The sequence below is a fragment of the Bubalus kerabau genome, chromosome 1, assembly GCF_029407905.1.
Source record: "Bubalus kerabau isolate K-KA32 ecotype Philippines breed swamp buffalo chromosome 1, PCC_UOA_SB_1v2, whole genome shotgun sequence".
Taxonomy (NCBI): domain Eukaryota; kingdom Metazoa; phylum Chordata; class Mammalia; order Artiodactyla; family Bovidae; genus Bubalus; species Bubalus kerabau.
Genome location: NC_073624.1, coordinates 92,240,342 through 92,267,743, shown reverse-complemented (window position 1 = coordinate 92,267,743; position 27,402 = coordinate 92,240,342). Strand labels below are relative to the sequence as shown.

Here is a 27,402-nt window from a genome sequence, read left to right as displayed (position 1 = left end):
CGGCCCCGCCCCCGGCGCGGAGAGCCAGGCCCCGCCCCCGCGCCACCGGGTCCGGGATCCGCCCACTAGGGGCGGGGCACGCCTGCTCCGGGCTCTGACTGCACGAGGGCCGACGCAGGCCTGCAGCTCGCGGCCTGAACGTGGAGCTTGGCCCCCTGAGCGCGCACCCGCTACTCCCCTGCTTTCCCGCCCTGCCGGCAGGCCTCCGACCTCCGCCCTCCGCTTCTTGGCCTTCGTGCTGGGCTGCCCAGGCGCACGGAGCGGCTCATGCGCTTGCTCTGAGGACCAGAGGCCGGACCCAAATATTCATTCCGAATATAGGGGTATCTTTGCACTTCGCAAGGCGTTTTTTGTTTAATGCATAGTTATTTTTAGCACTTTAATTCACTCATTCAACAGCTATTTATTTTGAACACCTGTTAATGTGCCGGGAAGTGTGCAGACACTGGGCAAATAGCAGTGGAAAAAATAAAAGTGAACAGATCTCCGGAAATCCCTGCCCTCATGCGTTGTACACGTGTTTCTCACGTGACTCCAGTGTTGCTTCATTTGAGACTGGCTCCCACCAAGTGGTGAAATAGTAAGGTGAGGAGCCCAATTCATTGTAGGAATAAAGATGTGAGATAGATATTATGTTGCACAGATAAAGGGACTATGCTGCTGCTGCTGCTAAGTCGCTTCAGTCGCGTCCGACTCTGTGCGACCCCATAGATGGCTGCCCACCAGGCTTCCCCGTCCCTGGGATTCTTCAGGCAAGAATACTGGAGTGGGTTGCCATTTCCTTCTCCAATGCATGAAAGTGAAAAGTGAAAGTGAAGTCGCTCAGTCGTGTCCGACTCTTAGCGACCCCATGGACTGCAGCCCACCAGGCTTCTCCTGGATTTTCCAGGCACGAGTACTAGAGTGGGTGCCATTGCCTTCTCCGAAAGGAATTATAGCCTAAAGCTATTTAATGACTGTTCAACGTCTCAGGGCTAGTAACTTACAGAGCTCCAGGCATTCGGGTGCAGAAAGGTGGAACATCTTTCCTCCAAAGCCCAGGTAAAGATGTTTCCTTTTTTCTTTATTTATTCACACTTAGCTGAGCCTGTGCTCTGTGCTTGGTACTGTGCTAGATCTTGAAGATACAAAGAACTCTCACCTGCGTCCGATTGCCGGAAGCTGAGCGCCTAGCCGGTGAGAGATAGGAAAACAACCAATAGGAAGTAGAAGTTCTAAAGGTGACAAACAGGAGGAAAGGAAGAGAGAGTCATTCTTAAGGCCACTGCAGAGAGAAACTTCATTTGGAGGGAGTTGGTTTGGGAGTGTTTTTTTGGCAGCATACAGCTTGTGGGGATCTTAGTTCCTGAGCCAGGGTTGGAACCTCTGCCGGCTGTAGTGGAAGGGACGACCCTAACCACTGGACCACCAGGGAATTCGCAAACCATGTGGTTTTCATTGTAATACTGCTGCTGCTGCTAAGTCGCTTCAGTCGTGTCCAACTCTGTGCAACCCCATAGACGGCAGCCCACCAGGCTCCCCCGTTCCTGGGATTCTCCAGGCAAGAACACTGGAGTGGGTTGCCACTTCCTTCTCCAGTGCATGAAAGTAAAAAGTGAAAGTGAAGTCGCTCAGTCGTGTCCGACTCTTAGCGACCCCATGGACTGCAGCCTCCCAGGCTCCTCCGTCCATGGGATTTTCCAGGCAAGAGTACTGGAGTGGGGTGCCATTGCCTTCTCCGCATTGTAATACTAGATGGGCTCAAAGAGGGTCTAGTCCTGTTGCTTTCAAATGTTATTATTGAGACCTCTAGGCATAACAGAATGGTTCAGGGGCTCCATAAAGTTTTATTAATCATATTTTATTTTTACAGTGTTTTTTTTAAATGAGATAATTTTTAAGAATACATAGACACAGCAGAGCCCTTCCTCCATCATCTCTACCTCTTCAGCCATATTCAGCTCTTTTAAACTGTTTCTTTTGGCATTTATCTTCATAGCTCTGACCCTCCTCCAGCTGTATCCCTCCCCTCAGAGTGAGGCACCCAAGGGGATGTGCCTACCCAAAGCCCGTTCTTGCATGCTAAGTCGCTTCAGTGGTGTCCAACTCTGTGCAACCCTATGGACTGTAGCCTGCCAGGCTCCTCTGTCCAAGTGATTCTCCAGGCAAGAATACTGGAGTGAGATGCCATGCCCTCCTCCAGACCCAAAGCCCACTTACCCTCTAATAGATGATATTCTGAATACCTGGGACCCTGGGATTCCCTGCCCAGCTTGCTTCCTGGGCCTGCACCAGCTTCTTCCTTGGGTCTTTCCTCCCCAGGGAGACCATGCTGATAATGTGGGCATTCCTAGGACTGAGGGGTAGCCAGGGAACAGCTATTCAAGCAAGAGGAATGAGCACAAGCTGGGATGTCCACAGGACCTTATGCAAGGCTCTCTCATTGCAGGACAGAGGCAAGGGCAGAAAGGAAGGGGGTCAGGCAAGAGTCAGAGGCTAGGGGCTGCTATTTTCTACTGTAGAACTCAGGATTCCCAAAATTGTAATTTAGAGCCTGGCCTTTTAGGTAGGTCCTTAGGAAAGTATATTTGTTAAGTTAGGAGTTTGGAAGGTATTTTCTTTAACAGTGTGTTGCCTTAGTTTGTAACATTAAGATATGTAGTGTGTGAGTCTCCATCTGTAATCTTGTGGGGCCTTGTCGAAGGCCCCACAAATAATAGGGGAAGGATTGAGGATTTAACTCTTTCCCCTTCCTCTCTCCCCACTGCTCATACCTTCTTCTTATCTCCTATCTGCCAAATTAAATTTGATGATTTTTGTTCGTTGAATTTTCAGTTCTTACGATGCTGTGACTACATATGCTATTCACAATTGAGCCTTGTAAAAAACTTTGATTACTCTTCCTTTCCTGCACTTTTTATGTTTCCTGGAATTAGTAATTATCTTGTTTTTTCATTTGTTTAGTTTTCTATGTGTTTATCACAAAATCTGCCTCAGAATCTTCCCGCAGTTGCCTAAATCTCTTCTCAGAATGTGTAGATACAGGAGATATCCCATCAATTTCATCTTCTTGATGACATCTGGAGCCCTCTGACCTGCTCCAATATGTTTATCCTCCCACCCCCTTGCTTCACCTAGCATCTCCTTTCTCATCCTTCTAGGCATTTTCTTTGCCTCTCTCCTTTGTTAGATCTTTTATTTGCCATTTTCTATATCTTTCTCTTTTTTAACTTATTCCCTCTTGAGGAGACCATCTTCTAGAAGCTTCCCCAGAAAGGAGAAGGTAAATTATTTGGAAACTGCACATTTGACATTACCGTTATTCTATTCTGACACTTGGTCTATTGTTTGGCTGGGCCTGAATTTCTTTGAAATTATGATGGCATTGTGATATTACTTTCTAACTTCCATCACTGCTCTTGAGATGTCCAAAGTCTTTTAATTCCTTATCCTTCATAAGTGACTTTCCCCCTCCCTCTGAACCTCTCCTTGTCTTCAGTTTTCTGAAATGACAGTGATATGTCTGGGAGAGGCTATTTGTAGTGCTGGGCACTCAATGACTTCTGGGAAATAATGTTTCTTAAAATTTTATTTATTTATTTGACTGCACTACATCTTAGTTGTAGCACAAGAGATCTTTAGTTATGGCATGCAGACTCTTAGATGTGGCACGTGGGATCTAGTTCCCCAACCAGGGATCGAACCTAGGCTCCCTGCATTGGGAACATGGAATCTTAGCCATGGACCACCAGGGAAGTCCCCTGGGAAGTAGTCTTGACTCATCCATTTGTGACTTCCTCCCTGCCATTTTCTCTCATTTCTTTTTTGTAACTCCTATAATTCAGATGGAAAAGGAAATGGCAACCCACTCCAATGTTCTTGCCTGGGAAATCCCACGGACAGAGGAGCCCAGTGGCCGACAGTCCACGAGGTCTCAAAGAGTCAGATGCCACTGAGCACGTGCACACATCTCCGACACTATTAATGATCCTTTTGTTTAAATTTTCTTCTTTCACATAATTGCTGTTTTCTCTAAATTTCTTTTCCTGTGATTCTGGTTTCTTTCATGTATATTCTTTGCTTTTATAATCCTTTGTTGTCTGCTCACATTAAGGATGGGTTACCAAAATCCAGTGAGAAGCAGTTGTGCTCTGTGGGCTCAGGTGCGTGAGTGGACTTGTCTCTAAGAACTTCACTGCGGGGAACCTCTGGAGTCCCATCTTTAGGCCTGCCTTCTCAGGGTGGTCAGCAGTCTGGCACAACCAATTCCATTTGCCATATGGTTGCCACACTGCAGTCCTAGGATTCATCCTTCTCTGTTCTGTCAGAAACCACTCATCTAGCTTCCTAAAGTATTTCACTCTTGTCTCCTCTCCTGTTTTCCTGTCTTTGTGCATTTATGCCCTAAAAAACAAATCCCTTTGCTATAGTTTTAGTGTATTTTTAGTAGAGCAAAATTAGATACATGTGTTCAATCTACCATTTTTACCCAGAAACTTTAAATATCTTTTAACTATTTGTAAAACAGTAGTTTAAAAATATGAACATTCAGATGTCCTACATTTCAAATTTTTGGTTTAGTCAAAACAGGCTAGTTGACATTGAATGATTTTATAACAGAGATATGAAGTTGAACTTACAAATGTGTTCTAATAAGACATTGCTTGTGTCTGTTTTAGATAGTGAAGTTCTACAAAAGGCTTTGCTTGCGGAAGGGGTTGGCTGGGTTTTTTTTTTTATAATTTTGTGTACTTATTTTTATTTCTTTTGACTGTTCTGAGTCTTCATTGCTGTGCAGGCTTTTCTCTAGTTGTGGCAAACGGGAACTTCTCTCTAGTTGTGGTGCACAGGCTTCTCATCGCAGTGGCTTCTCTTGTTGCAGAGTAGGGGCTCTAGGGCATGTGGGCTTCAATAGTTGTGGCTCCCAGGCTCTAGAGCACAAGCTCAGTAGTTGTGGCGTGCAGGCTTTATTGCTCCTTGGCACGTAGGATCTTCCTGGACCAGGGATCGAACCGGTGTCTCCTGCATTGGCAGGCGGATTCTTAACCACTGAGCCACTAGGGAAGCCCCCAGCTGCTTTTTTAAACGTTTGCAAACATCTCTTTTGAGCTGGTGATCAACTAGTGTGACCCTTGAACTGTGGTGAAGGTTCTGCTATTGACCTGCATGGGAGAGGGGCTTGGAGGAGGGAGCCCTTTACCAGCCCCTTTACCAGCCCCAGTGGTAAAGGGAATGAAATAGGGAAGACTTGCCACCTGAGCAAAGAGAAAGAGTTCTTTCCTTATACCCTCCTGACTAACTTCCAGTCCTTTGTGCTGTCTGCCCACAATCCCTCCACAGCCTTGAACATTATAGAACATTACATTTTTAAAAATCAGTTTGGGGGACGTCTCTGAAGCCTCTACTGAGCCTACACCCCGTACAGCCCATGCTCCGCAACATGAGAAGCCATTGCAATGAGAAGCCCATGCACCGCAACTAGAAAAAGGCTGTGCATGGCAACAAAGACCCAGAGCAGTCAAAAATAAACGATTTTTAAAGTTTAAAAAAGTATATAAAAGTCTGCTTTGGGATTTCCTTTGTGGTCCAATGGCTAAGACTCTGCACTGCCAAAGCAAGGGGCCTGGGTTTGATCCCTAGTTATTAGGGAACCCTGGAGAAGGCAATGGCAACCCACTCCAGTACTCTTGCCTGGAGAATCCCATGAAGGGAGGAGCCTGGTAGGCTACAGTCCATGGGGTCGCAAAGAGTCGGACACGACTGAGTGACTTCACTTATTAGGGAACTAGAGCCCACACACAGCAACTAAGACCCAGTATAGCCAAATAAATAAATAATTTTTTTTTTAAATCAGCTTTATTGACATATAGTTTACCCATAATAAAATTCACCAATTTGAAGTGTAGGGTGCAGTGAATTAATCATGACATAAAACAGTTCCCTCCCTCAGAGACCTTCTTTGTTCCATTTTGCAGTCAGTTGAATCTCCCTCATCTGGCTCCTGGCATCAACTAACCTCCTTTCTGTCACAACAGTTCTACATTTCAAGAATTTCATATAAGTGGAATGTATAGTGTGTAGTAGTTTGTGTCTGCCCTTCTTTCGCTTGGTATGAAGCTTTTGAGATTATCCATGTTGTTGCATGTATCAGTAGTTCATTCTTTTTTAAAAATACTAAGTGGTACATTTCATTGTTTATCCATTTACAAGTTGATGGACATTTAGGTTGTTTATAGTTTTGAGCTATAACAAATAGAGCTGTTGATGAATATTTGTGTATAGGTCTTTGTATGGATATGTTTTAATTTCTCTTGGGTGAATACTTAGGAATGGGCTAGCTGCATTGTATGGAATAGATATTTAATTTTTTTTTAATTGCCAAACAGCTTTCTAAAGTGGCCATACCATTTTACATCCTCACCTGTAATAAATGAGGGTTTCACATGCCAACATCCTCCTCAACACTTGGTGTGTTCACGCTTTTTATTGTGGCTAACAAGTTGTGGTTTTATGTGTATTTCACTAATGACTAATGATGTTGAGAATCTTCTTATTGCTTATTTACCTTTTGAGAACCCTCTCTTTTTTTAAGATTTATTTATGTATTTTTGGCTGTGCTGGGTCTTGTGCTACATGCAGCCTTTCTCTAGTTGCAGCAAGCGGGGACTACTCTGCTGTGGTACAGGCTTCTCACTGGGGATGGCTTCTCTCTGTGTGGACTTCAGTAGTTGCAGTTCCCGGGCTCTGGAGCACAGGCTCAGTAGTTGTGGCCACAAGCTTAGTTACCCCTTGGCCTGTGGGATCTTCCTAGACCAGGCATCAAACCGTATCCTCTGCATTGGCAGGTGAATTCTTAACCACTGGACCACCAGGGAAGCCTGTGAATATCTTCAGTGATGTGTCTATTCACATCTTCTACCCATTTAACAACTGGATTGTTTTCTCTTTTGTAATTGAGTCATAGTGGTTCTTTATATATTCTGAATACAAGTCCTTTACCAAATACATGTTTTGCAAATAATTTTTTTCCTGTCAGGGCTTCTATTTTCTTTTCTTTTATGTCTATATCAGGTCTGTGCTTTTATAATATTCTGTCTTGTTTTTGTAGAAGATAATGCTTACTGCATAAAATGATTTGAGAAGTATTCCGTTACTGTTCAACTTTCTCAAAGAGTGTATATAGAATTGTATATTATGTTTTCCTTAAATCTTTGGCAAAATTTACCAATGAAGTTATCTGGGGCTGGAGTCTTCCTTAAGGGAAAGGTTTTTAATTACAATTTCTTTAGTAGATACAGGGTTTTTCAGGGTTTTGCTTTCTTATTGAGCTTTAATGGGTTGTATCCTTCAAGGAATTTGTCTATTTCATCTAATTTATCAAGTTTATTGGCATAAAGTTTTTTTGTAATACTTTCATTATATCCCACTATATAGTCTGTAGTGATGTCCCCTTTATTATTCCTGATGTTGGTAAATTGTGTCTTTTATCCCCCCTGGTGAAAGCTGGATAGAGCTTTATCAATTTATTAATCTTTTCAAAGAGCCAGATTTGAGTGATTGCATTGATTTTCTCTATCTTTCTTTGTTTGTTTTATTTATTTACTCTTATCCATACGATTCCCTTCTGCTTCAGTTTCTCTGTAATTACTTATCTAGTTTCTTACTCTAAGCACTGCTTTAGCAGCATCCTATAAATTTTAATATGTCAAGTTTTCATTTTCACTCAGTTCAAAATACTTCATAGTTCCCCCTGTCATTTCTTCTTTGATTCATGAGTTGTATAGAAGTGTGTTGTTTAATTTGCAAACATTTGGGAATTTTCCCAGATACCTCTTAATTATTGGCTTATGGTTTAATTCCATTGTGATCTGAGAACAGATTTTGTATGATTCTAATCTTAAGCTTATTGATATTTGTTTTATGGTCCAGATTATTATTCCATATGCATTTGGAAATAAGGCATCCTGCTGTTGTTTGGTGGTGTGTTCTATAAATGTCAATTGAGTCAAGTTGGTTGACAGTATTTTTGAAAACTTCTATACCCTTGCTTTTTTTTTCTCTACTTTTTTCCAGTTGCTGAAAGAAAAGCATTGAAGTCTCTAACAGAAATTGTGGATTTATCCATTTCTCCTTTCACTTCTGCAAGTTTTTTGCTTCATGTATTTTGAAGCTGTTATTAGGTTCAAATATATATAGGATTACATCACTTTTATTAGTTGACACCTCTATCATAGAGTTTATGGATTTAAAAAGGACACCTCCCTTTTTAACTTTGCTAATCTTTCTTGTTCTAAAATCTGAAATTGGGACTTCCTTGGCTGTCCAAGTTTCCAATGTAGCAGGTGCTAGTTTAATCCCTGGTCAGGGAAATAAGATCCCACATGCCGTGCCATGTGGCCAAAAAGTAAAAAATAAAATAAAATCTGAAATTGATGTAGTCACTCTAGCTTTCTTTTGACTAGTATTGGCATAGTTTATTTCTTTCCATCTTTTAACCTATGTGTGTCTTTTTATTTAAAGTGTGTTTCTTGTAGACAGAACATAGTTTGAGTCTTGGGTTTTTCTTAATTGAATCTTCTAATCTATCTTTTAATTAGCTTATTTAGATCATCTATTTAATGGCACCCCACTCCAGTACTCTTGCCTGGAAAATCCCATGGGTGGAGGAGCCTGGTAGGCTGCAGTCCATGGGGTCGCCAAGAGTTGGACACGACTGAGCGACTTCACTTTCACTTTTCACTTTCATGCATTAGAGAAGGAAATGGCAACCCACTCCAGTGTTCTTGCCTGGAGAATCCCAGGGATGGGGGAGCCTGGTGGGCTGCCGTCTATGGGGTCGCACAGAGTCGGACACGACTGAAGTGATTTAGCAGTAGCAGCAGTAGCATGATCATCTTTAAGAGAAAGAAAAAGTAGAGAGGGAGAGAAAGGAAAAAAGAGGAAGGAACCCCAGACGGGGAATCAAAAAAGCAGGTTGAAGTCCTGATTCTGTACTTGCCAGCCCTGTAACTTTAGATAAATCTCATAACTCTGAGCCTCAGCTGGCTCTCAAACATGTTTGTAAGGATGAATAAGTTATTTGTAAACTACAACATGCTCTGAAATCACAAGGGATTAAAGGAATCCAGTGCTAGATGTATGGATAGGAATCCATAAAGCAGGATCTGAGTACCTCAAAGGCAGAACTAGGTCTCACTCTTCTGTATTTCTAGCACCTAGCTCTGTGCCTGAAACATTAAATGTTACCAATAAGTGTTCACTGTAGGAGTGAGACAATGAAAGAATTAACTTTGAATAAGCTTGAGCCATAGGGGAAGCCCATAGTGAATGAATGATAGTATGTAAAAGACAGGTGGGTGTCAGGTGACATGTTTTTAAGTGGCTATCGCACTGCTGAGAACTGAACTTAAAATGTTTAATTCCTTATCTGTTAAATGTTTCAGTAGCATGGAAGAATGAAGTGAAGTCGCCCAGTCATATCCGACTCTTTGCGACCCCAAGGACTGTAGCCTACCAGGCTCCTCTGTCCTTGGGATTTTCCAGGCAAGAGTACTGGAGTGGGTTGCCATGTCCTTATCCAGGGGATCCTCCCAACCCAGGGATCGAACCCAGATCTCCTGCATTGAAGGCAGACGCTTTACAGTCTGAACCACCGGGGAAGCCCGGAAGCATGGAAGAATAATTTGCACATATATGTATTTTTCTTACATATTCATTAATTCAACAAATGTTTATTAAGTGCCTATTATATACCAGGCAAAGTTCTAGTCCTGGGCATGAAACAATGTTCATTTTAATCATTTGTTTTAAAAAGGCCTCTGGTAATGATGATTATCTTCAGTGAAAGTATTGATTAAGCCCTGACTCTTGGTGTAAATTGAAATGTATTCCCATTAGTTATTGGCTGAATGTAATTTTTTTAAAAAACCTCTTTGGGAAAATAACTTTTTCTAATTTTTTTTTTTTTACTACTTTTAGCCATTAATATTAGTTTGGGAGCATAGCATTTAATGATTTTTTAAAAAGCAGTAGGCCAAGTTAATATATATTAGGTGATGGATATGGATAAAAAGCTAAATAATCAAGCAGATAGATGACAGGAAGTCATTCTTCCAGTCAACCTGATGATGTCATTGGAATAAAGAAGGTCAGTTGGAACCTGTCACCTGGCAGTTACAGGGAGCTGCAGCTAGGAAGAGGGGTCAGGAGCTGCCCTGGAGTCCTTAACTCCCAAGCAGCCAACACTGTGTATTCAGGCAGGCCCCTGCACCAGAGACACAGGACGTCTTTGTGACTGACAGAGTGATCCAAGATGGAGAAAGATAAACCCCCACAGTTGGTGACCCCTGCGTCAGTGAAAGCCATCATCTCAAGGATTGAGGCTGCCCAGCTAACTCGGGCTCAGGAGGTAACCCCTGAGATGAAAATGTCACCTTTCTGTTGGGGTCTGATGGGGAGGCCAGGGACTGATGCCAGATTTGGGCAAGATTCCAGCTCTGGGCCCCTGTGGGGCCTCAGGATCCTCAGCAAGCTGGGTTTGTGGATAGCTTAGTGCAAAATATTCACCTCCTATAGATTGGCCTCTGGAGGGTGATCTGGAATCAAACCGCACCCTCCCGAGGCCAGCGATGGGTCCAGGAAGAGGACAGCCCAAGGGAAGCCCTAGGATGGCTCTGAGACCATGGTGGTGGGTCCTACCAGGGCAGATGCTGCCGCTAAGTCACTTCAGTCATGTCCGACTCTATGCAACCCCATAGATGGCAGCCCACCAGGCTCCCCCATCCCTGAGATTCTGGAGTGGGTTGCCATTTCCTTCTCCAGTGCATGAAAGTGAAAAGTAAAGTGAAGTTGCTCAGTCGTGTCCGACTCTTAGAGATCCCATGGACTGCAGCCCACCAGGCTCCTCCGTCCATGGAATTTTCCAGGCAAGAGTACTGGAGTGGGTTGCCATTGCTTTCTCCATACCAGGGCAGAAGGGGCCCAGAGTTCATGATTTCAGGTCTGTTCTTGGCAACCTATCAGAATCTCCCCAAGCTGAGCCCTAGAAACTCTCATTTTTAAATGGGAACCTCTGATCCTTGCTTCCCTTGTGGCTCAGCTGGTAAAGAATCCGCCTGCAATGTAGGAGACCCAGGTATGATCCCTGGGTAGGGAAGATCCCCTGGAGAAGGGAAAGGCTACCCACTCCAGTATTCTTGCCTGGAGAATTCCATAAATTGTATAGTCTATGGGGTCACAAAGAATCAGACACAACTGAGCGACTTTCACTTTCACTTTTCTGATCCTTGGGTTTCTTGGGGCCTCATTTTTCTAGTGTGTTGCCTCTGGATCCTTGTGAGGAGAGATGTCCAGAAGTCCCTGCAAATTCTGAAATTCTGAAGAAATGTTCACTGTGGATTTTTTGTATTCTCTCCCTGACCTGGTCTTAATAATTGAAATGAGAGTAATTAAAGCTAACACTTACTTTCTGTGCCAGGTGCTGACCTAAGTGCTTTACAAATACTGGCTCATTTAATCTTTACTAAAACTCTGTGAGATAGTTATTATAATGATCCCCACTTTACAAATAAGAAAACTGAGGCCCCGAGAGGTTAACTGCCTTGTTTAAGATCACATGACTGGGACATGGCATCTGGTGCCAGAGATTACATTCCTAAACACTGCAATCTACTGCTTCCCGTGTAGAATATTTCTTCCCAGCTCTCAGAAATCTTGGACAATGTCAACTGTGTCATCAACCGCTTCCAGGAAGAATTAGGATATGATTTAAAAAAAAAGGCGAAACCTCCCCAGCCACAGCAGAAGGGCAAGAACAGATTCATCTTGCTGGAGAAAATTTCCTCCTTCTCCAAAGATGCTAAGACTAAAGAGAAGCACTTGTATGAAATTCTTCACTGGCTAGGTGACTGGGGTGAGTTTGCAGGCGGGGTGCAATCCTAAGGGTGGGTTCCTTCCCCTAGTGACTCTGGTTCCAGCTCACTCAACCTCCTTCTTTCCCCACCCTAGGCCAGCCTTTGATGGGAGCAAGGGCAGAGTGGTGGGTGCAGAAGGAGCAAAAGACACATCGTAGTGCCTCGCCAGTGAAAACATTGCCCACTCAAGACATAGCACGTCACCTCTACTCCCTAGAGAGGCAAATGTGTCATTGTCCAAAACATAACAGATTGTGACATTAGATGCCTATGTGATGCACCCTAAGTCATGGGTTCATTATTATATCTCATTGTTCAGTAAGACAGAAACTAAATGCAAACTCACACTATTTTCTTTTTCCAGCTTTATTGAGATATAATTGACAAACAACAGTGTATAAATGTTAAGTGTACATGTGATTATTTTATATGTATATGTATGCAGTGAAAAGATTATCACAATAACACATCACCTCACAGCTACCCTTTTTTGTGTGTGTATGGTGAGAACATTTAAGATCTTCTCTCTTAGCAAATTGCAGATATTGGATATTGCAGGTTTAGTTCCAGATCACCACAATAAAGTAAATATCACAATAAAGTGAATCATAAGAATTTTTTGGTTTCTCAGTGCATATAAAAGTTATGTTTTTATTATACTGTAGTCTATTAAGTGTACAATAGCATTATATCTAAGCAAACAATGTACATACCTTAATTGACAATACTTATTGCTAAAAAATGCTAACCATCATCTGACCATGCAGGGTTTCCACAAACCTTCAGTTTTTAAAAAATGCAATATTTGCAAAGAGCAATAAAATAAAATGCCATTAAACAAGATGTGCCTGTATACAATACAGTGTTAACTGTAGTCGCCATGCTGTATATTAGATCCCCAGAACTTATTCATCTTATAATTGAAAGTTTGTACCTTTAACCAACATCTCCCCATTTCTCTCACTTCTTAGCCTCTGATAACCACCAGTTTACTCTCTGTTTCTGTCAGCTCAGCATTTTTTGATTTCCATTTCCCTGTCTGATTTGTTTCACTTAGTGTAATACCCTCAAGGTCCATCCATATTGTCACAAGTGGCAGGATTTCCTTCTCTGTCGTGACTTAATAATATAGATCTTCCTTAGCTTATGATGGGTGTACATCCCAATAACCCTATCCTAAGTTATAATACCATAAATCAAAAATGTACCTAATACACCTAACCTTCCCTAGTGGCTCAGATGGTAAAGAATCTGCCTGCAACACAGGAGACTTGGGTTCCATCCCTGGGTCGGGAAGATCCCCTGGAGAAGGGAATGGCTACCCACTCCAGTATTCTTGCCTGGAGAATTCCATGGACAGAGCAGCCTGGTAGGCTACAGTCCACGGGGTCCCAAAGAGTTGGACACAATTGAGTGACTAGCACTTTCACTTTAACCGACCAAACAGGTTAGCCTAGCCTATCCTATTCAGAACACTTCCGTTAGCTTATCACCTAACACAAAGCCTATTTTATGATAAAGTGTTGGATATTTCACATAATTTATTGAAGACTATACTGAAAGTGAAAAACAGGATGACCGTATGCATACAGATGGTTGCAAGTGTATTTGCTGTTTACTCCTGTGATTGTGTGGCTCCTTAGAGCTGCAGTTTGCTGTTAGTGCCAGCATCATGGGAGTATCATTCCATTTATGGCTAGCATGGGAAAAGATAAAAATTCAAAGATTTCTACTGAATGCATATCACTTTCACATTGTAAAGTCAAAAAGTCAGAAGTTGGGGACTATCTGTATTTCTTTATATACCACATTTTCATTATCCGTTCATCCATTGACTGACACTTAGGTTGCTTCCATGCCTTGACTCTTATAACATGGGCTTCACTGAACATGCGCATGTAGCTATCTCTTGGAGACAGTGATTTTGTTTCCTATGGTTATATACCCAGAAGTAGGATTGCTGGATTATATGGTAATTCAATTTTAAATTTTTTGAGGAACCTCCATACTGTTTTCCAAAATGGTTATACCAAGTTACACTCCCACAAACAGTGCACAAGGGCCCCTTTTCTTCCTGTCCTCACCAATACTTGTTATCTCGTATCTTTTACATAATTGCCATCCTAACAGGTCTGAGGTAATATCTCATTGTGACTTTGATTTGCTTTTCCCTGATGATTGGTGTTGGAGAAGACTCTTGAGAGTCCCTTGGACTGCAAGGAGATCCAACCAGTCCTGATTCTGAAGGAGATCAGTCCTGGGATTTCTTTGGAGGGAATGATGCTAAAGCTGAAACTCCAGTACTTTGGCCACCTCATGCGAAGAGTTGCCTCATTGGAAAAGACTCTGATGCTGGGAGGGATTGGGGGCGGGAGGAGAAGGGGACGACAGAGGATGAGATGGCTGGATGGCATCACTGACTCGATGGACGTGAGTCTGAGTGAACTCCGGGAGTTGGTGATGGACAGGGAGGCCTGGCGTGCTGAGATCCATGGGGTCACAAAGAGTCTGACACGACTGAGTGACTGAACTGAACTGAACTGATGATTAGTGATGTTAAACACCTTTTCATATACTCATTGGCTATTTGTATATCTTCTTTAGAAAAATGTTTATTCATATCCTTTGTCAATTTTTTAATGTTTATTTATTTGACTGCATAGGGATCTTTGCTGTGTTATGCAGGCTCCATAGTTGGGGCTTTTGGGCTTAGTTGTTCTGAGGCCTGTGGGATCTTAGTTCCCTGACCAGAGATTGAACCTGCATTTTGCAGGGTGGATTTTTAATCACTGGACTACCAGGGAAGTCCCCTTTATCCATTTTTAATCAGATTATTTGTTTTGTTTTGTTTTGCTCTTGAGTTTTGTGAGTTTCTTAGATATTTTGGATATTAACCCTTTATTAGATATATGGTTTATATATATTTTCTCCCATTCTGTAGGTTGAGCCTTTTCACTTTGTTGATCATTTCTTTTACTGTACAGAAACTTTTTTAGTGTGATGTAGTTCCACTTATTTATTTTTGCTTTAGGCTGCCATCTATGGGGTCACACAGAGTCGAACATGACTGAAGTGACTTAACCTTTTGTTGCTTTGCTTTTGATGTCATATATATAAAAAAAAAATCATTGCCAAGATGAATATCAGAAAGTTTTTCCCCTAAGTTTTCTCCTAAGAGTTTTAAGGTTTGGGGGCTGTTATTTAATTCCTTTCAAGTTAATTTTTGTAAGTGGCATAAGACAGGAGTCTCCAATTTAATTTTTTTGCATGTGAACGTACAGGCTTACCAGCACCACTTATTGAAGAGATTATCCTTTCTTCATTGAGTGTTCTTGGTTCCCTTGGCAAATACTAGCTGACTGTATATGCATGGATTTCTTTTTGAGCTCTTGATTCTGTGCCATTTGTCCATGTGTCTGTTTTTATGTCAGTGCCACACTGTTTTGTTTACTGTAGCTTTGTCAGTTCAGTTCAGTCACTCATCTGTGTCCGACTCTTTGTAACCCCATGGACTACAGCACACCAGGCTTCCCTGTCCATCACCAACTCCCAGAGCTTGCTCAAACTCATCTCCATCGAGTTGGTGATGCCATCCAACCATCTCATCCTCTGTTATCCCCTTCTCCTCCTGTCTTCAATCTTTCCCAGCATCAGGGTCTTTTCCAATGAGTCACTTCTTTGAATCAGATGGCCAAAGTACTGGAGTTTCAGCTTCAGCATCAGTCCTTCCAATGAATATTCAAGACTGATTTCCTTTGTAATATAGCTTAAAATCAGGTAGTGTGATGCCTCCAACTTTGTTTTTGTTTCTCAAGAGTGCTTCGGCTATTTGGGGTCTTTTGTGGCTCCCTATGGATTTTAAGATGGTTCTCCTAGTTCTGTGGAAAATGCTACGGGATTTTGATAGAGATTGCACTGAACATATAGATGACTTTGGGTAGTATAGAGATTTTAACAATATTAATTCTTTTGATCCATGAACATGGGTTATCTTTCCATTTATATGTGTTTTCTTCAATTTCTTTCATTAATGTCTTATGGTTTTCACTGTGGATATCTTTCACACACCCCCGTTAAATTTATTCCGATGTATTTTATTGTTTTGATGCTTTTTAATTGGGATTGTTTTCTTTATTGCTTTTTTAGATAATTAATTGTTAGTGTGTGGAAATGCAACTGATTTTTATGTGTTGATTTTAGGTCCTGCAACTTTATTGAATTTATTAGTTCTAATACTTTTTTTGGTGGAGCATACTAGCTATTTCATAGAGGAACTCAAGGGTGATATTCAAAGTACTGAATGGATACTAGGCCAAAGAGCACGGATGCCAGCTGTAAGCAACTGGTATAGCCATTTGGGTGTGGACCAGCTGCACGCAGCCCTGGAACCAGGTGCTACCCCTCTTAAGATCAGAACTATTCCATCAAGAGACCTCAGTCTGGTGTGAGATGTGGTGGATGCTGCAGTGTTGGAGGAAGATGGTATAAGCATGTGCTCTAACCCTCCTCACATTGCCCTGCTCCTGAGTGCTCAGTTCAGTGGTTCTTCAGCTGCCTCCAGAAACTAAGCAGAGCTGTTGACTCCAGTTAATTCCTTTAATTGTCCAGATAGAATAAATAAGTAGGCTAGGCAATGAGCGTAGAAAAATAACAAGGCAGACACATGCTTGGCCTTGTAGTACAATAATACAATTTAATATCTATGCATATTTTCTACATGGCAGGTCTCATGTTAATCATTTCACTTGTGTTATCTCATTTAATCCATACCCAGCCCTTTTTTGGCGAGGATACTAAGGCTTAGGGGAATAAGTGATTTGCCCAACATCATACAGCTAATAAGAGGTTAAACTAATTTAACCTCAAAGTCTCCTGGGGTTACCCCCATGCTCTACCGCTGTTTGGGGCTCCCTAGAGGACAGATTGTTATCAGCCTGAATCTCCCACTCTTTCTCAGGTGACAGCCTGACCTATGAGATCAAGAACAGAAAGAGTGAGGAGGAAGAGGAAGCCCTGGATGAATGGATCGAGGTGATGGAAAAGGTGTTACCCCTCTCCCTCATAGCCACCAAAGGAGGCATCGAGTCTCTCATTTCCCTTTGCTCTACTCTCATTGAAGGACAAAGGAAAGGGGCACAAAGTAGGTACTGGGAACAGCATGATTAGAAAAATAACTCTACTCCAGAGAAATATGGAGAATCAGGAGTGTGTTGAATTGAGTTGAACTGGATCAAATAGGTCCAGACCCCTCTGGGCCCTACAGGTGCTGTGGAGCTGACAGACCCTGACAGGTAAGCTCTGAGCCCAGCAGAGTCCTCTCCTGACAGTATCTCTCATGGCCTCATATAATGCCCCAGCTCCTTACTACCAAAGCCCTAAGAGGGCTGGATGGGAATGTGGCCAAGCAGGATCTGGAGAATCAGTATAATCCTTGGATCCATGGGAGCTTATTGTCTTTGTTCTCTCTACCTCTCCTAGTGTCCAAACATACCTTCTGGCAGGACTGGCAGGAACAGAGCCCACAAAAAGCGATACCCTGCCCTCAGCTCCTGAGCCCAGAGCAGATGCTGCAGGACAAGCACACTACCTGCGTAAAGGTCTCTGAGGTGAAGTCCATGTTACAGGAGCTCCTGGACTCCACCATGTTCAACCAAGGGGAGGTTAGGGCCATCAGGTACATGTCTGCTGTGGTGGAGAACCTCAATAAGGCCTTGATCCTCCAGCACAAGGAGAACAGGAGCCTGGAGGCCAAATACAGGCACCTGAAAATAGAGATGACCAAAGAACTCAGCAGCCAGAAGCTGTACTTCCAGAAGTCCCTCCAGGTCCTCGAGAGTAAGAGAGATGCCCTGCTAAAGCAGATAGAAATTTTAGGGGGAAAGTACCATGACCTGCTCCTGATAAAGCATGCCCTAGAGTTCCAGCTGAAGAAAATTCAGTCTGCTGGAGGTCAAGTAGAAGACTTAGTCAGGGTCTTGGTTGAGTTCCCAGACCCTGCCAAGAAAGAAGCCCTCCCAAAGAAAGGCACAGTCATGGAGGAAACCCAACAGGAGCCCAAGAAGGAGGAGCAGTTTTCACCATGTTCCCCAAGCCCCATGGCCATGGCCTGGGACAGTGGTGCTATGCCTTCACCAGATCAGCCTCTTTCCACCATGACCGTGGATTCAAGGATTGCAGATATGTACAGGAGCAAGGACGCTGAAAGTCTTCAGCCTGTGTTGCCATCCTCCATGGATCACATGTTTCCTAAGAAATGGGAAAGACTGTCAGCAGAAAGCCCAGGTGACAGAGCCAAAGACCAGGACTTCTTCCAGGAAGTGGCCTGGGAGAAGGAAGGACTCCAAATTAAGTCCCATTTTCAGAAGCAGCTGTCCCTAGAGAGGTCGAGGAAGTTGGCCTTGGAGAGCAAGGCAGAGGCCAGGGAAGAGGAGCTGAGCTGGGAGAGGCGGAGGCAGCAGTGGCAGCAGGAGGAGGAGATGTGGCTGCAGCGGCAGGAAAGGTGGGCCCTGCTAGAGCAGGAGCACGAGGAGAAGCTGCGTCAGTGGGAGGCAGAGGAGGCGGCAAGGGAGCAGCGGCTGAGACTGGACCAGGAGCCCAGGGGCCCGTGGAGGGAGCTGGAGCAGCCGGGAGAGGACGCAGAGAAGATGATCTTCGTGCCCATCATTCGCTGGAAGGACTCGGAGGACGCATCTTTGGCACCTCCCCCAAGCCGGGCCCAATCTGCTCGCCAAGGCAGGAGGCCATGCGTGCCCAGGTCCCCTAAGGCCCAGCAGCCCACCCCAAGAAACCAGAGGTCCATGAGTTCAGCCGAGTTTACCCAGAAACCACAGGCCCACCGGCTTCCTATGAAGCCCAAGAAATCGGCCTCCTTTCCCGTCACGGGTACATCCCCACGAAGGGTGACCCAGCCCCCTGTACATATAGCCCCGGTAACTCGGAAGGAGAAGGTATACCATATAGACATGGAGGCCCAGAGGAGGAATCTGCGGCTCCTGACTGAGGAGGACATGCTGGGGCTGCCCCACTACCTGCGTGGTAAGGCGCTGGAGCTCACCACCACCACCATGGAGCTGAATGCGCTCAAGCTGTGGTGCCTCTGCCACAAGTACATCTGCTACAGACACTTCCAGAGCCTCCGGTAAGTCTTCCCTGGCAACCACTGGCACCACCCACACCCATGGGCAGAGCCAAAACCCAATGAGAAAGAAGGAGCATGGGGCATGGGGTGGGGAGAATCACCCAGGCCTGGACATGATGCCCCTGAGAGAGGGACTTGCACAGGACACCCAGCCTCAGAGCCTTGGGCAATCCTGAGGTGTGGGAGGTGGAGTACTTAACACTGCTCTCCCTCTGGGAGTCTTCCTGCTGTCTTCCTGTCGTCCTACTGCCCTGCCCATAACCCGCCTGCCATACTCCCCCGTTGGCCTTACTTTCTATTTCCAGCCCAGCCCAAGGCTCCTTACCTGACACCACCTCACCTCTGCTCCCTGTTTTCCCCAGTTCTCACACACACACAGTCATCCCTGGTTAACCCACTCCAGTACTCTTGCTTGGAAAATCCCATGGACGGAAGAGCCTGTTAGGCTGCAATCCATGGGGTCGCTAAGAGTTGGACACGACTGAGCGACTTCACTTTCACTTCTCACTTTCATGCATTGGAGAAGGAAATGGCAGCCCACTCCAGCGTTCTTGCCTGGAGAATCCCAGGAATGGGGGAGCCTGGTGGGCTGCCGTCTATGGGGTCGCACAGAGTCGGACACGACTGAAGTGACTTAGCATAGCATAGCATAGGGGCTGGGAGGAGGCCCCTTCACCCACTAAATCACTTTCCTCTCTTCCCAGCCAAGACGTGATCAACCATATACAAGTCGTGAGAGAAGCTGGGGCTTCCTACAAGGCCCAGAACCTCTTCCTCTTCCTGGAAAACGTGGACCACCTGCAGAAACTCCAGCTCCAGGTGTGGACAAACAAGCAGAAGGACCTGGAGGATAAGCGCCGAGAGTGCCTGAGCAGCATGGCGACTATGTTCCCCAAGGTGGGCCTCGCACCTTGCGACCTTCTCAGGGGTCAGCATGGCCAGCAGGAACAGGGCCAGGATGGAGCCATGGGGCTGTGGGGGTGTGCCTGGGGGCAGGAGAGCAGATGGGAAATCAGAGAGCAGATTAAAGCCTCTGAACCAGGAAGAGGGGAAGGCAGGCGGCAGCCTGAGTAGAAGGAAGGCAAGTTTTCCAATCTCCACATATGGGGGGAGAGCAAGAGAGGGAAGAAAGGGAAAGTCGCTCACTTGTGTCTGACTCTTTGCGACCCCATGGATTGTATTGGACTATACAGTCCATGGAATTCTCCAGGCTGGAATACTGGAGTGGGTTGCCTTTCCCTTCTCCAGGGGATCTGAGGGACCCTCAAAAAGAGCTGGAGGGGACTTCCCTGGTGGTCCAACGGTTAAGACTCCATGCTTGCAATGCAGGGGGCACAGGTTCAATCCCTGGCAGAGAAGCTAAAATCCCACATGCCACAAGGTGCGGCCAAAAATAAAGAAATAAATTTTAAAAAGAAAAGAGCTAGAGAAGGAAGCCTCTTCTGCAGGGGAGGTAGCCAGAGCCTGCAGTCCAGCTCTGTGCTCAGATCTTCCTTCTCCCGTGGGTCTCCTTGTCCAGCTCCTGTCGGATCTGGTTGCTCTCTTGGTTGCTCTCCAGGCTTGGTCTCCAGGTCTTCTTCACCCTCATACTGGGGATTCCCTTTACTGCTCTCTGGGGACAGCTCCCCTGCTTCCAATCCTGGGTCTCCCTTGTTTTAGTGGAGCACCTCCTCCAGTCACTTCTTGACAAAGGGTTTCTGGCAGGTAGAATCACTGAGACCCTGGTTGTCTGAAAATGTCTTCACTTAATATCTACCCTTAACTGAGGCTGACAGCTTGCCTGAATAGAGAAGTCTAGGTTAGAATTCATTTTCTCTCACAATTTTGAAGGCACTGATCGTTGCCTTCCAGGTTTTGGCTTTGCTGTTGAGAGTCCAAAGTCATTCTGAGTCTTACTCTATTGGGTTTCACCCAGTTTTATTCTCTAAGGGCTGCCTGCAGTTTCCTGTACTCTTTCCCTTGCTGCCAAGGTCAGAAAAGCATTAAGTGCTGATGTGGCCCACAGGAGGCTAGCTGATGGCTAGCAGTGACTCTGAATCTGCTAAGATGGGCCAGGAGGTAACCCCCCTGAGTCCTGAGCAGCAGTGGTCAGAGTCTGGGGGAAGCAGTGTTCTGAGGGATTCAGCATTGGAAGTTGAGCCAAGGCAGTTGGAAGAGCCTTGCCATGGAGCCATCTCCCAACTCAGTTTCCTGTCTCCTTATACTAGTCTTGATCACCTCCTGTAGGTGTCTTGACGTGCTAAATTGGTTTTGAGATTGAGAAGGAAAGGGACCATATGTATATAATTTTTTAGGTGGCTGTGAGGGTTCCCCTAGCTCCTTGCCCAGGGCCAGGGCAGAGGCTGAATGACTAGATACAGAGAGCATTCCAGACACAACCTGACCCGTGTCATGAACCCTATGAGTCTTCACAGTTCCAGCTGCTCTAGCTTCCTTTAGTTTTTTCCTTGCTGTTTTGCCCATTGTCTGGATTCTCCACAACAAAGGAGAAAACAGGAACTAAACCAGCAAATTGCAATTCAAGGCATTTCTAGGAAATGTGATACATTGAAGTCCCAGGGGGTCTCTAATTGGAGTGGGACCTCCCCCTTTGTGCTAAACCCCAAGTCAGGCAGCAGTTGTGTTGGGCTGTGCTCAGCCACTCAGTCATGTCCAACACTTTGTGACTCCATGGACTGTAGCCCAGCAGGATCCTCTGACCTTGGAATTTTCCAGGCAAGAATACTGGAGTGGGTAAACATCCCTCCTCCAGGGGATCTTTCTGACCCAGGGGTTCGAACCTGTGTCTCTTGCATCTCCTGGATTGGCAGGTGGATTCTTTTAAAAGAGGATAAATTCCTGTCTCTCTGATGATGCCTCTCTGCTGGTTTCTCTTAGCTCCAGAAGGAGTGGAACGTTAACCTGCACACCCCTGTGGTCATCTCCCCAAAGTCAAGGAAAAGCAAGCCTCCTCCATTCCTACTGCAGCACATCCACTCCAGCAGCCCCTTCTGCAAGCGATCCCAGGAGCTCTTTAAGACTAAGCACCAGCCACGTGTGCCTCAGCAGATGGCCCGGTAGGTGCATGGAAGCCGGGGGCAGCTGGCTGGGTGAGTGGGGAATCAGGGAGCAGGGGTGAGCAGACTGGGTAGGGGACCAGAAGCTCAGTGAAGGCACAGACAAGCAAAGCTCACCCATGAGTTGCAAGGAGCCCAGCTTCTCAGCCGCCCTGCCCAGTTCTGGCCATTGGCCTAGATGAGGGTGTGTGTATGTGTGTGGTGTGTGGGCTTCAAGGGCCAGCCTGACCAAGTATGTTTCAAACTATGCAACTGAGAGACTCCTGGGACCCACAGCTGAGAACTCACAACCATTTCTACCCTGAGCATTGGTCCGTCCATAAAAATAAACTTGAGCCTTCCCACCCTGTGGCCGCTGGGCTCAAAGAGAGACATTGTGAGCCACACCTCAACCATCCTAGCGTGGCCGGCTCAGGGCTTCAGCCCCGGGCCATGTCTCGGAGGAACAGGGGCTATCTCGGCAGCCTTTTCCAGTAGCTCCTCAACCAGAGGAGACTCCGGGAGGTGAGACTGAGAGTTGGGAAGGGAAGAGATGTGGCACGGAGGATGGTGACAACTATCTGAAGAGGGAAGAAAACCCTGGAGAGCTTGTTGCTGCCCATTCTCTCCCTTTCTGCAAGTCTAACTTCGTCTCTTTTTGTACTTTCCGCCTTCACACCCCAGCCAGCAGGGGAACCAGATGGAAGCCATGTGGAAAATTGATGTGGCTGCCTCCAGTTACCCCATAGAAAAGAAGACCCCCGCCAGCCTGTCCTGGGACCAGCTAGGAGGTTTCCCAGACATTCCCCGCCTGTTGACACTGGATGTGCAGTCCTCCTTCCACAAAAGCTTGATGTCCCTCAAGGCCCGGTAAGGTGCAAGGCCAGATGGTCAATCTGGATTCAGGGACACCTGCCCATTAAGGGCAGGGGCCAGAGTAAACACTCCCTGTGTCCAACCGCTGAACAGATATCTTTCCAAACAATAATGACTCACTGTAACACATTGAATCTGCCCACAATGCAGGAGACCCACGTTCGATCCCTGGTTTGGGAAGATTCCCTTGGAAAAGAGGAATTCTCCAGTATTCTTGCCTGGAGAATTCCATGGACAGAGGAGCCTGGTGGACTATGGTCCATAGAGCTGCAAAGAGTCGGACACGACTGAGTGACTAACACTTTCACTTACCGTACCACATCAGACAGACAGATGCTTACCTGCCTCATCAGGCATGAGCTTGGGTCCCCACACCAACACCATCTAGTTGTCTCAAAGACTCCACATGGCATTTCAGAAGACCAGGATGCAAGTCTTTTCTTTCCACTTATTTCCTGGGACTTGCATGTAAATTACTCAAGAGTGTATCAGGGGTTGTTCTCAAGGTGAGCCAGGTGCAGGTATGGAGAGATGAGAGAGACCAAAAATCTCAGGATAAACCTGGGCCCATCTTTGGCACTGTTGTTTCCTTACTGCCTTCAAGAATTGCCCCCGGGAAGAGCAGCTGAGGGGAGGGAAGTGGGACTCAGTGGGGCCAACAAGAGGCTTTTCTGGTTAGGAAGGTTCAACTCTGCCTCTCTTGGCTTGAAGACTCAAGGTTCTTCAGGGAACCCTTCTACATACTAATGCCAGCTGTCTCTTGTGGCCCTGGCCATGCGCATCTAAAGATCTCTGACCGGATAGGAATTCCCTGGTAGTCCAATGGTTAGGACTTGGCACTTCCTTTGCCGGGGCCCCAGTTTAATCCCTGGTCAGGGAACTAAGGGGCTTCCCACGTGGCCCTAGTGGTAAAAAACTTGCCTGCCAATGCCGGAGATACAGGAGACCCAGGTTCGATCCCTGGATCAGGAAGATCCCCTGGAGGCAGGCATGGCAACCCACTCCAGTATTCTTGCCTGGAGAATCCCATGGACAGAGCAGCCTGGCGGGCTATAGTCCATGGGGTTGCAAAGAGTCAGATGTGACTGAAGCAGCTTAGCACACGCACACAGGGAACTAAGATCCTGCAACAAAAGAATGAATGAATGAATGAGTTAGACAGGGAGCGGGCACTGATGCCTGCCAGTCTAGACCTAACCAGAACCAAGCCTGCAAGATGCTGGTGCTGCCATTGTCCCTCGACAGGGACTGAGGGAAGACAGGGTGGCCCAGCAGCATCAAAGGAGGCTGGTGCTCGGCTGTGATCCCACTCTGAAGTGGTCCTGAGAGTCCCAGCTGGACATCAACATAGCCCACCTAGTATATACATACCTGGTTTTGGTTCCTAAAGCGATTCCAAGTGTGTGGGTGTGTTGCTGTTATTGTTAGTTGATTTGGATACAACAGAATTGAGCAAACAGAATTGAGAATAACCGAAACAACAGTGTGGCAGAATTTAGTAACCCAGAAATCAACAGGGGCCGCACCCTGCTGAGACTGGGCTAAACTTGCCCTCAACTCCCGCACCCCCATAGTGGTGTCTCTCCTCTCTGAGCTCCTCTGCATCTGTTTCAACCTGAGGCACGAACCCCTTTGTTCTTCAGACACACATAAATGCGTGCACGTAAATATCAAGTATACACACGCCACTTGGCTGCACGCGCTTCACAATGTTAGTAACTTTCTGAAAATTTAGGAGGGTGACAGAGACAGGGATTCACAGTGAACAGCACCACAGAGCAGCCTCCTTTCTTCCCCTCTCTCTGTATATAACATGCAGAATGCAAAAACTCCTTCCTGTCTCACGCAGAGCTCTTCCACCCACACCCAGCCCTCCACTGGGATCTCAGCTTCAGATTTAAGCACTTATCAAAATATTGCTCCCACCAAAGACTTTCTCTTTTCCAGGAGAATTTAGGTGAATACAATTTTCTTCTCCCTTTTCTAACTCCACATGCATGTATTCAGTTTATCACAGTACCAGGTGTAGAAGTCAAGCCCTGCTGCTTCTGTGTTCTTTACCCACATGCCAGGTGGGCACCACCTACCTGGATGTCAAGCCGATCCCCGACATTTCAGGGCAGTGCTGCCTGCCTTGTCCTGGGATCTCAGTTCTATGGCCTGAGAATCTCCTGCTCCTGAATGCAAGTTCTCTGCCGCTTTCCAGGCTCCTGCTGCCCCTGGGCTGGTGGTTATGCTGCTGTCTTTGTGAATTCTCTGTGTGTATGCACCTCTGGAGACATGCTGCTTCCACTCCCAAAAGTGCATCCCCTCTTTGGCTGACTGCCCCAGGCCTACCTCAAATCTGCATGTCCACCTGTTGCGTGGGTCCAGGCCACTCACCCCTTTGTGACCCTGCCCACCTCATCAGCTCCCCTGGCTATGCTCTCCAGTTCACAGTAGTGGCTAGTCTCCTAACTGGAACCCACCTCGGGCCAACTGCGCCGTTCTCCCCGTTTGCTTGGCACTGGCAACCTGCCTCATCAAAGGCTAACTGGGATGTCTTCTCAGCTTGTGGGGAAGGGCTCTTCATCTTCCCCCTGGGCTTTGGGACTGAGTCTCTCAAAGGCCAGCAGACCCCCTCCTCCAGAAGCTTTCTATGCTTTGTTTTACACGTCTCCCCTGGGCGCTCTGTCTGACACGTAAGATAGCTACATGCCCGAACACTCTAGGCACTGTGTGTAGTCCGAGAAGAATCTTAACCTCGACTCAGACTGCCCTGCCCTCCCTTGCTCAGAGCCTGTTTCTGCACAAAGTACACAGCAGTTCACATGTGTGTGCCGAGATGCAGCGAGCAGGGACTCATGCAGACTTCCAGTGTGGTGCTGACAGAGGAGAGGGCTTATAACTTGGTTTCTGGGAAGGAACCAAGATAGGGGTGGAGAGGAATAAGCATGGATGGGTAAGAAGGACAGGAAACAGTGAGGGGAGAGAGAGGGAGAATTCTGTGATGCGAAAGAAGAGGAAGATTCGTAAGAAAAGCAGCAGAGCCCCTGGAATGTGGCAGAAATGTTGTATTAAGCAGTTCCACATCTGGGTCAGCCCTGGACTGGTCTCCCAGAGTCGACCAGGGAAACAGCTGGGTAGGCTGGGTGGGCGCTCACATCTCAGGGGCCATGTCTCAGCTGCTCCCCAATCCATAACTGTATTAACCCTTTCAGTGCCTCAGTGATGCAAAGAAAGGAAGAAGAGGAACCCCCAGAGGAGTCAGCTGAGCTTGTTCATAAAAAGTCAAACGAGTCCTTCCCTGGAACCCCAAGGAGCCAGAAGGATCGAGGCAATCCCAGCCCCATTCCATGCCTGAGCCAGTGATTCTCAAACTTGTTCCAAAGCAGATTCCCAGCTACTGTTTTTAAACAAACTCTCTGGGTCCTGCTAAGTAATCCTAGAACTTTGAGAAACACTACTTTCCTCTTTCAGTCAGCAAACTGTACATTGTTAATAAAATAGAGATATGTTTATTTTTTAAATTTTCTGTCTCATTGCTAAAACCCACACCTCCCCAACTCATTTTTGGAACCAGGTCCATGACTTGGACACCAGTTACAGAGGATCCCCCAAATGTTGAGCTTGCCCTCTGGGAGTTGATCCACCAAGACAGCCATGATTAGTGTCTGGCACACGTCAGGGCTCAGTAAGTCTTCATTCAGTCAGAGACATGGACAAATATGTAACTGATAATGAGCATCAACACTTAGAACAAAAGAAGATGGTACAAGTCAGAGCCAGGGGTGACCAGGTTGCGGAGGGGAGGGCAAAGACGAGTGTCCTTCTGAGGAGTGAGGACACAGATGGAACAAATGGAGACACGAGTTTCCAAATCTACATGCTGTGGGCTTAGGAGGCCATGCCTGTCTATTGTCTTAATTCAGGTAAGACATGGCTTTGGTTGGTTCACACAGCTCATAAGCAGCGTCCCACCCTCACTCTCCCTTGCACTCAGCGGCCTGCCAGTCTCCCATCGGCCTCTGCCCGCCCCTTCCGCTTTGTCTCACCCGGCCGGGCCAGGCCTTGGGAGCAGGCACAACCAAACGTGAGCTAGGAAGTCACCCTGTCCTCAGAGGACCCACAGTCCAGTGGTTCTGTTTCTTAGGAATGGCAGCCATGCTTGCTCCCGGCTTAAGCTTGAAACTTTGGAAGGAAGAGAAGAATATGGGATGCAAACAGATGGGCGCTTGACCTGATCTCTGGGCCAGAGCAGGATTTGATCTCTGAGCCACAGCTCTGTGTATCCCAAGGAAGCCTGCTGGAGGGAGGATGGTGAGAGGCATTCCTGATGCAGGTCACACACACTGGACTGCTGGGGCAAGAATGGGCCATTTCTAGCCTTTTGGGTCTATTCTTTCCAGGAGGCCTCACCCATGGTAGCCCTCATGCTAAATATACTTCTTTATAAATAATTTGAAAAGATTTTTATAACTTT

The 27,402-nt window shown here is 46.1% G+C and overlaps 1 protein-coding gene across 3 annotated transcripts; it reads left to right on the top strand.

Annotated features, from left to right (window-relative positions):
* The first annotated feature begins 77 nt into the window (after positions 1-77).
* On the top strand, positions 78-26,437 carry FAM186B (family with sequence similarity 186 member B). Of its 3 annotated transcripts, none has more exons than XM_055582989.1 (9): positions 78-585; positions 10,236-10,387; positions 11,665-11,890; positions 16,849-17,031; positions 17,370-19,029; positions 19,734-19,926; positions 21,907-22,085; positions 22,749-22,934; positions 26,141-26,437. In XM_055582989.1, the coding sequence occupies exons 2-9, from the start codon at positions 10,292-10,294 to the stop codon at positions 26,289-26,291; spliced, it is 2,874 nt and encodes a 957-aa protein (XP_055438964.1). In that variant the 5' UTR covers positions 78-585; positions 10,236-10,291; the 3' UTR covers positions 26,292-26,437. The 3 variants fall into 3 exon arrangements, with proteins under 3 accessions (XP_055438964.1, XP_055438974.1, XP_055438983.1); XM_055582999.1 differs by lacking the exon at positions 78-585 and adding an exon at positions 8,049-8,124 and having other exon boundaries at positions 10,240-10,387; XM_055583008.1 differs by lacking the exons at positions 78-585; positions 10,236-10,387; positions 11,665-11,890 and having other exon boundaries at positions 16,860-16,934.
* Positions 26,438-27,402: the final 965 nt, after the last annotated feature.

What these genes read in the sequence shown, in the direction of transcription:
- FAM186B (XM_055582989.1), top strand. Translation starts at nt 10,292, where the DNA reads ATGGAGAAAGATAAACCCCCACAGTTGGTGACCCCTGCGTCAGTGAAA. An exon ending in AGCTAACTCGGGCTCAGGAG is followed by an intron (nt 10,388 to 11,664) that starts GTAACCCCTGAG and finishes CTTCCCGTGTAG; the next exon opens with AATATTTCTTCCCAGCTCTC. An exon ending in AGACACTTCCAGAGCCTCCG is followed by an intron (nt 19,030 to 19,733) that starts GTAAGTCTTCCC and finishes CTCTCTTCCCAG; the next exon opens with CCAAGACGTGATCAACCATA.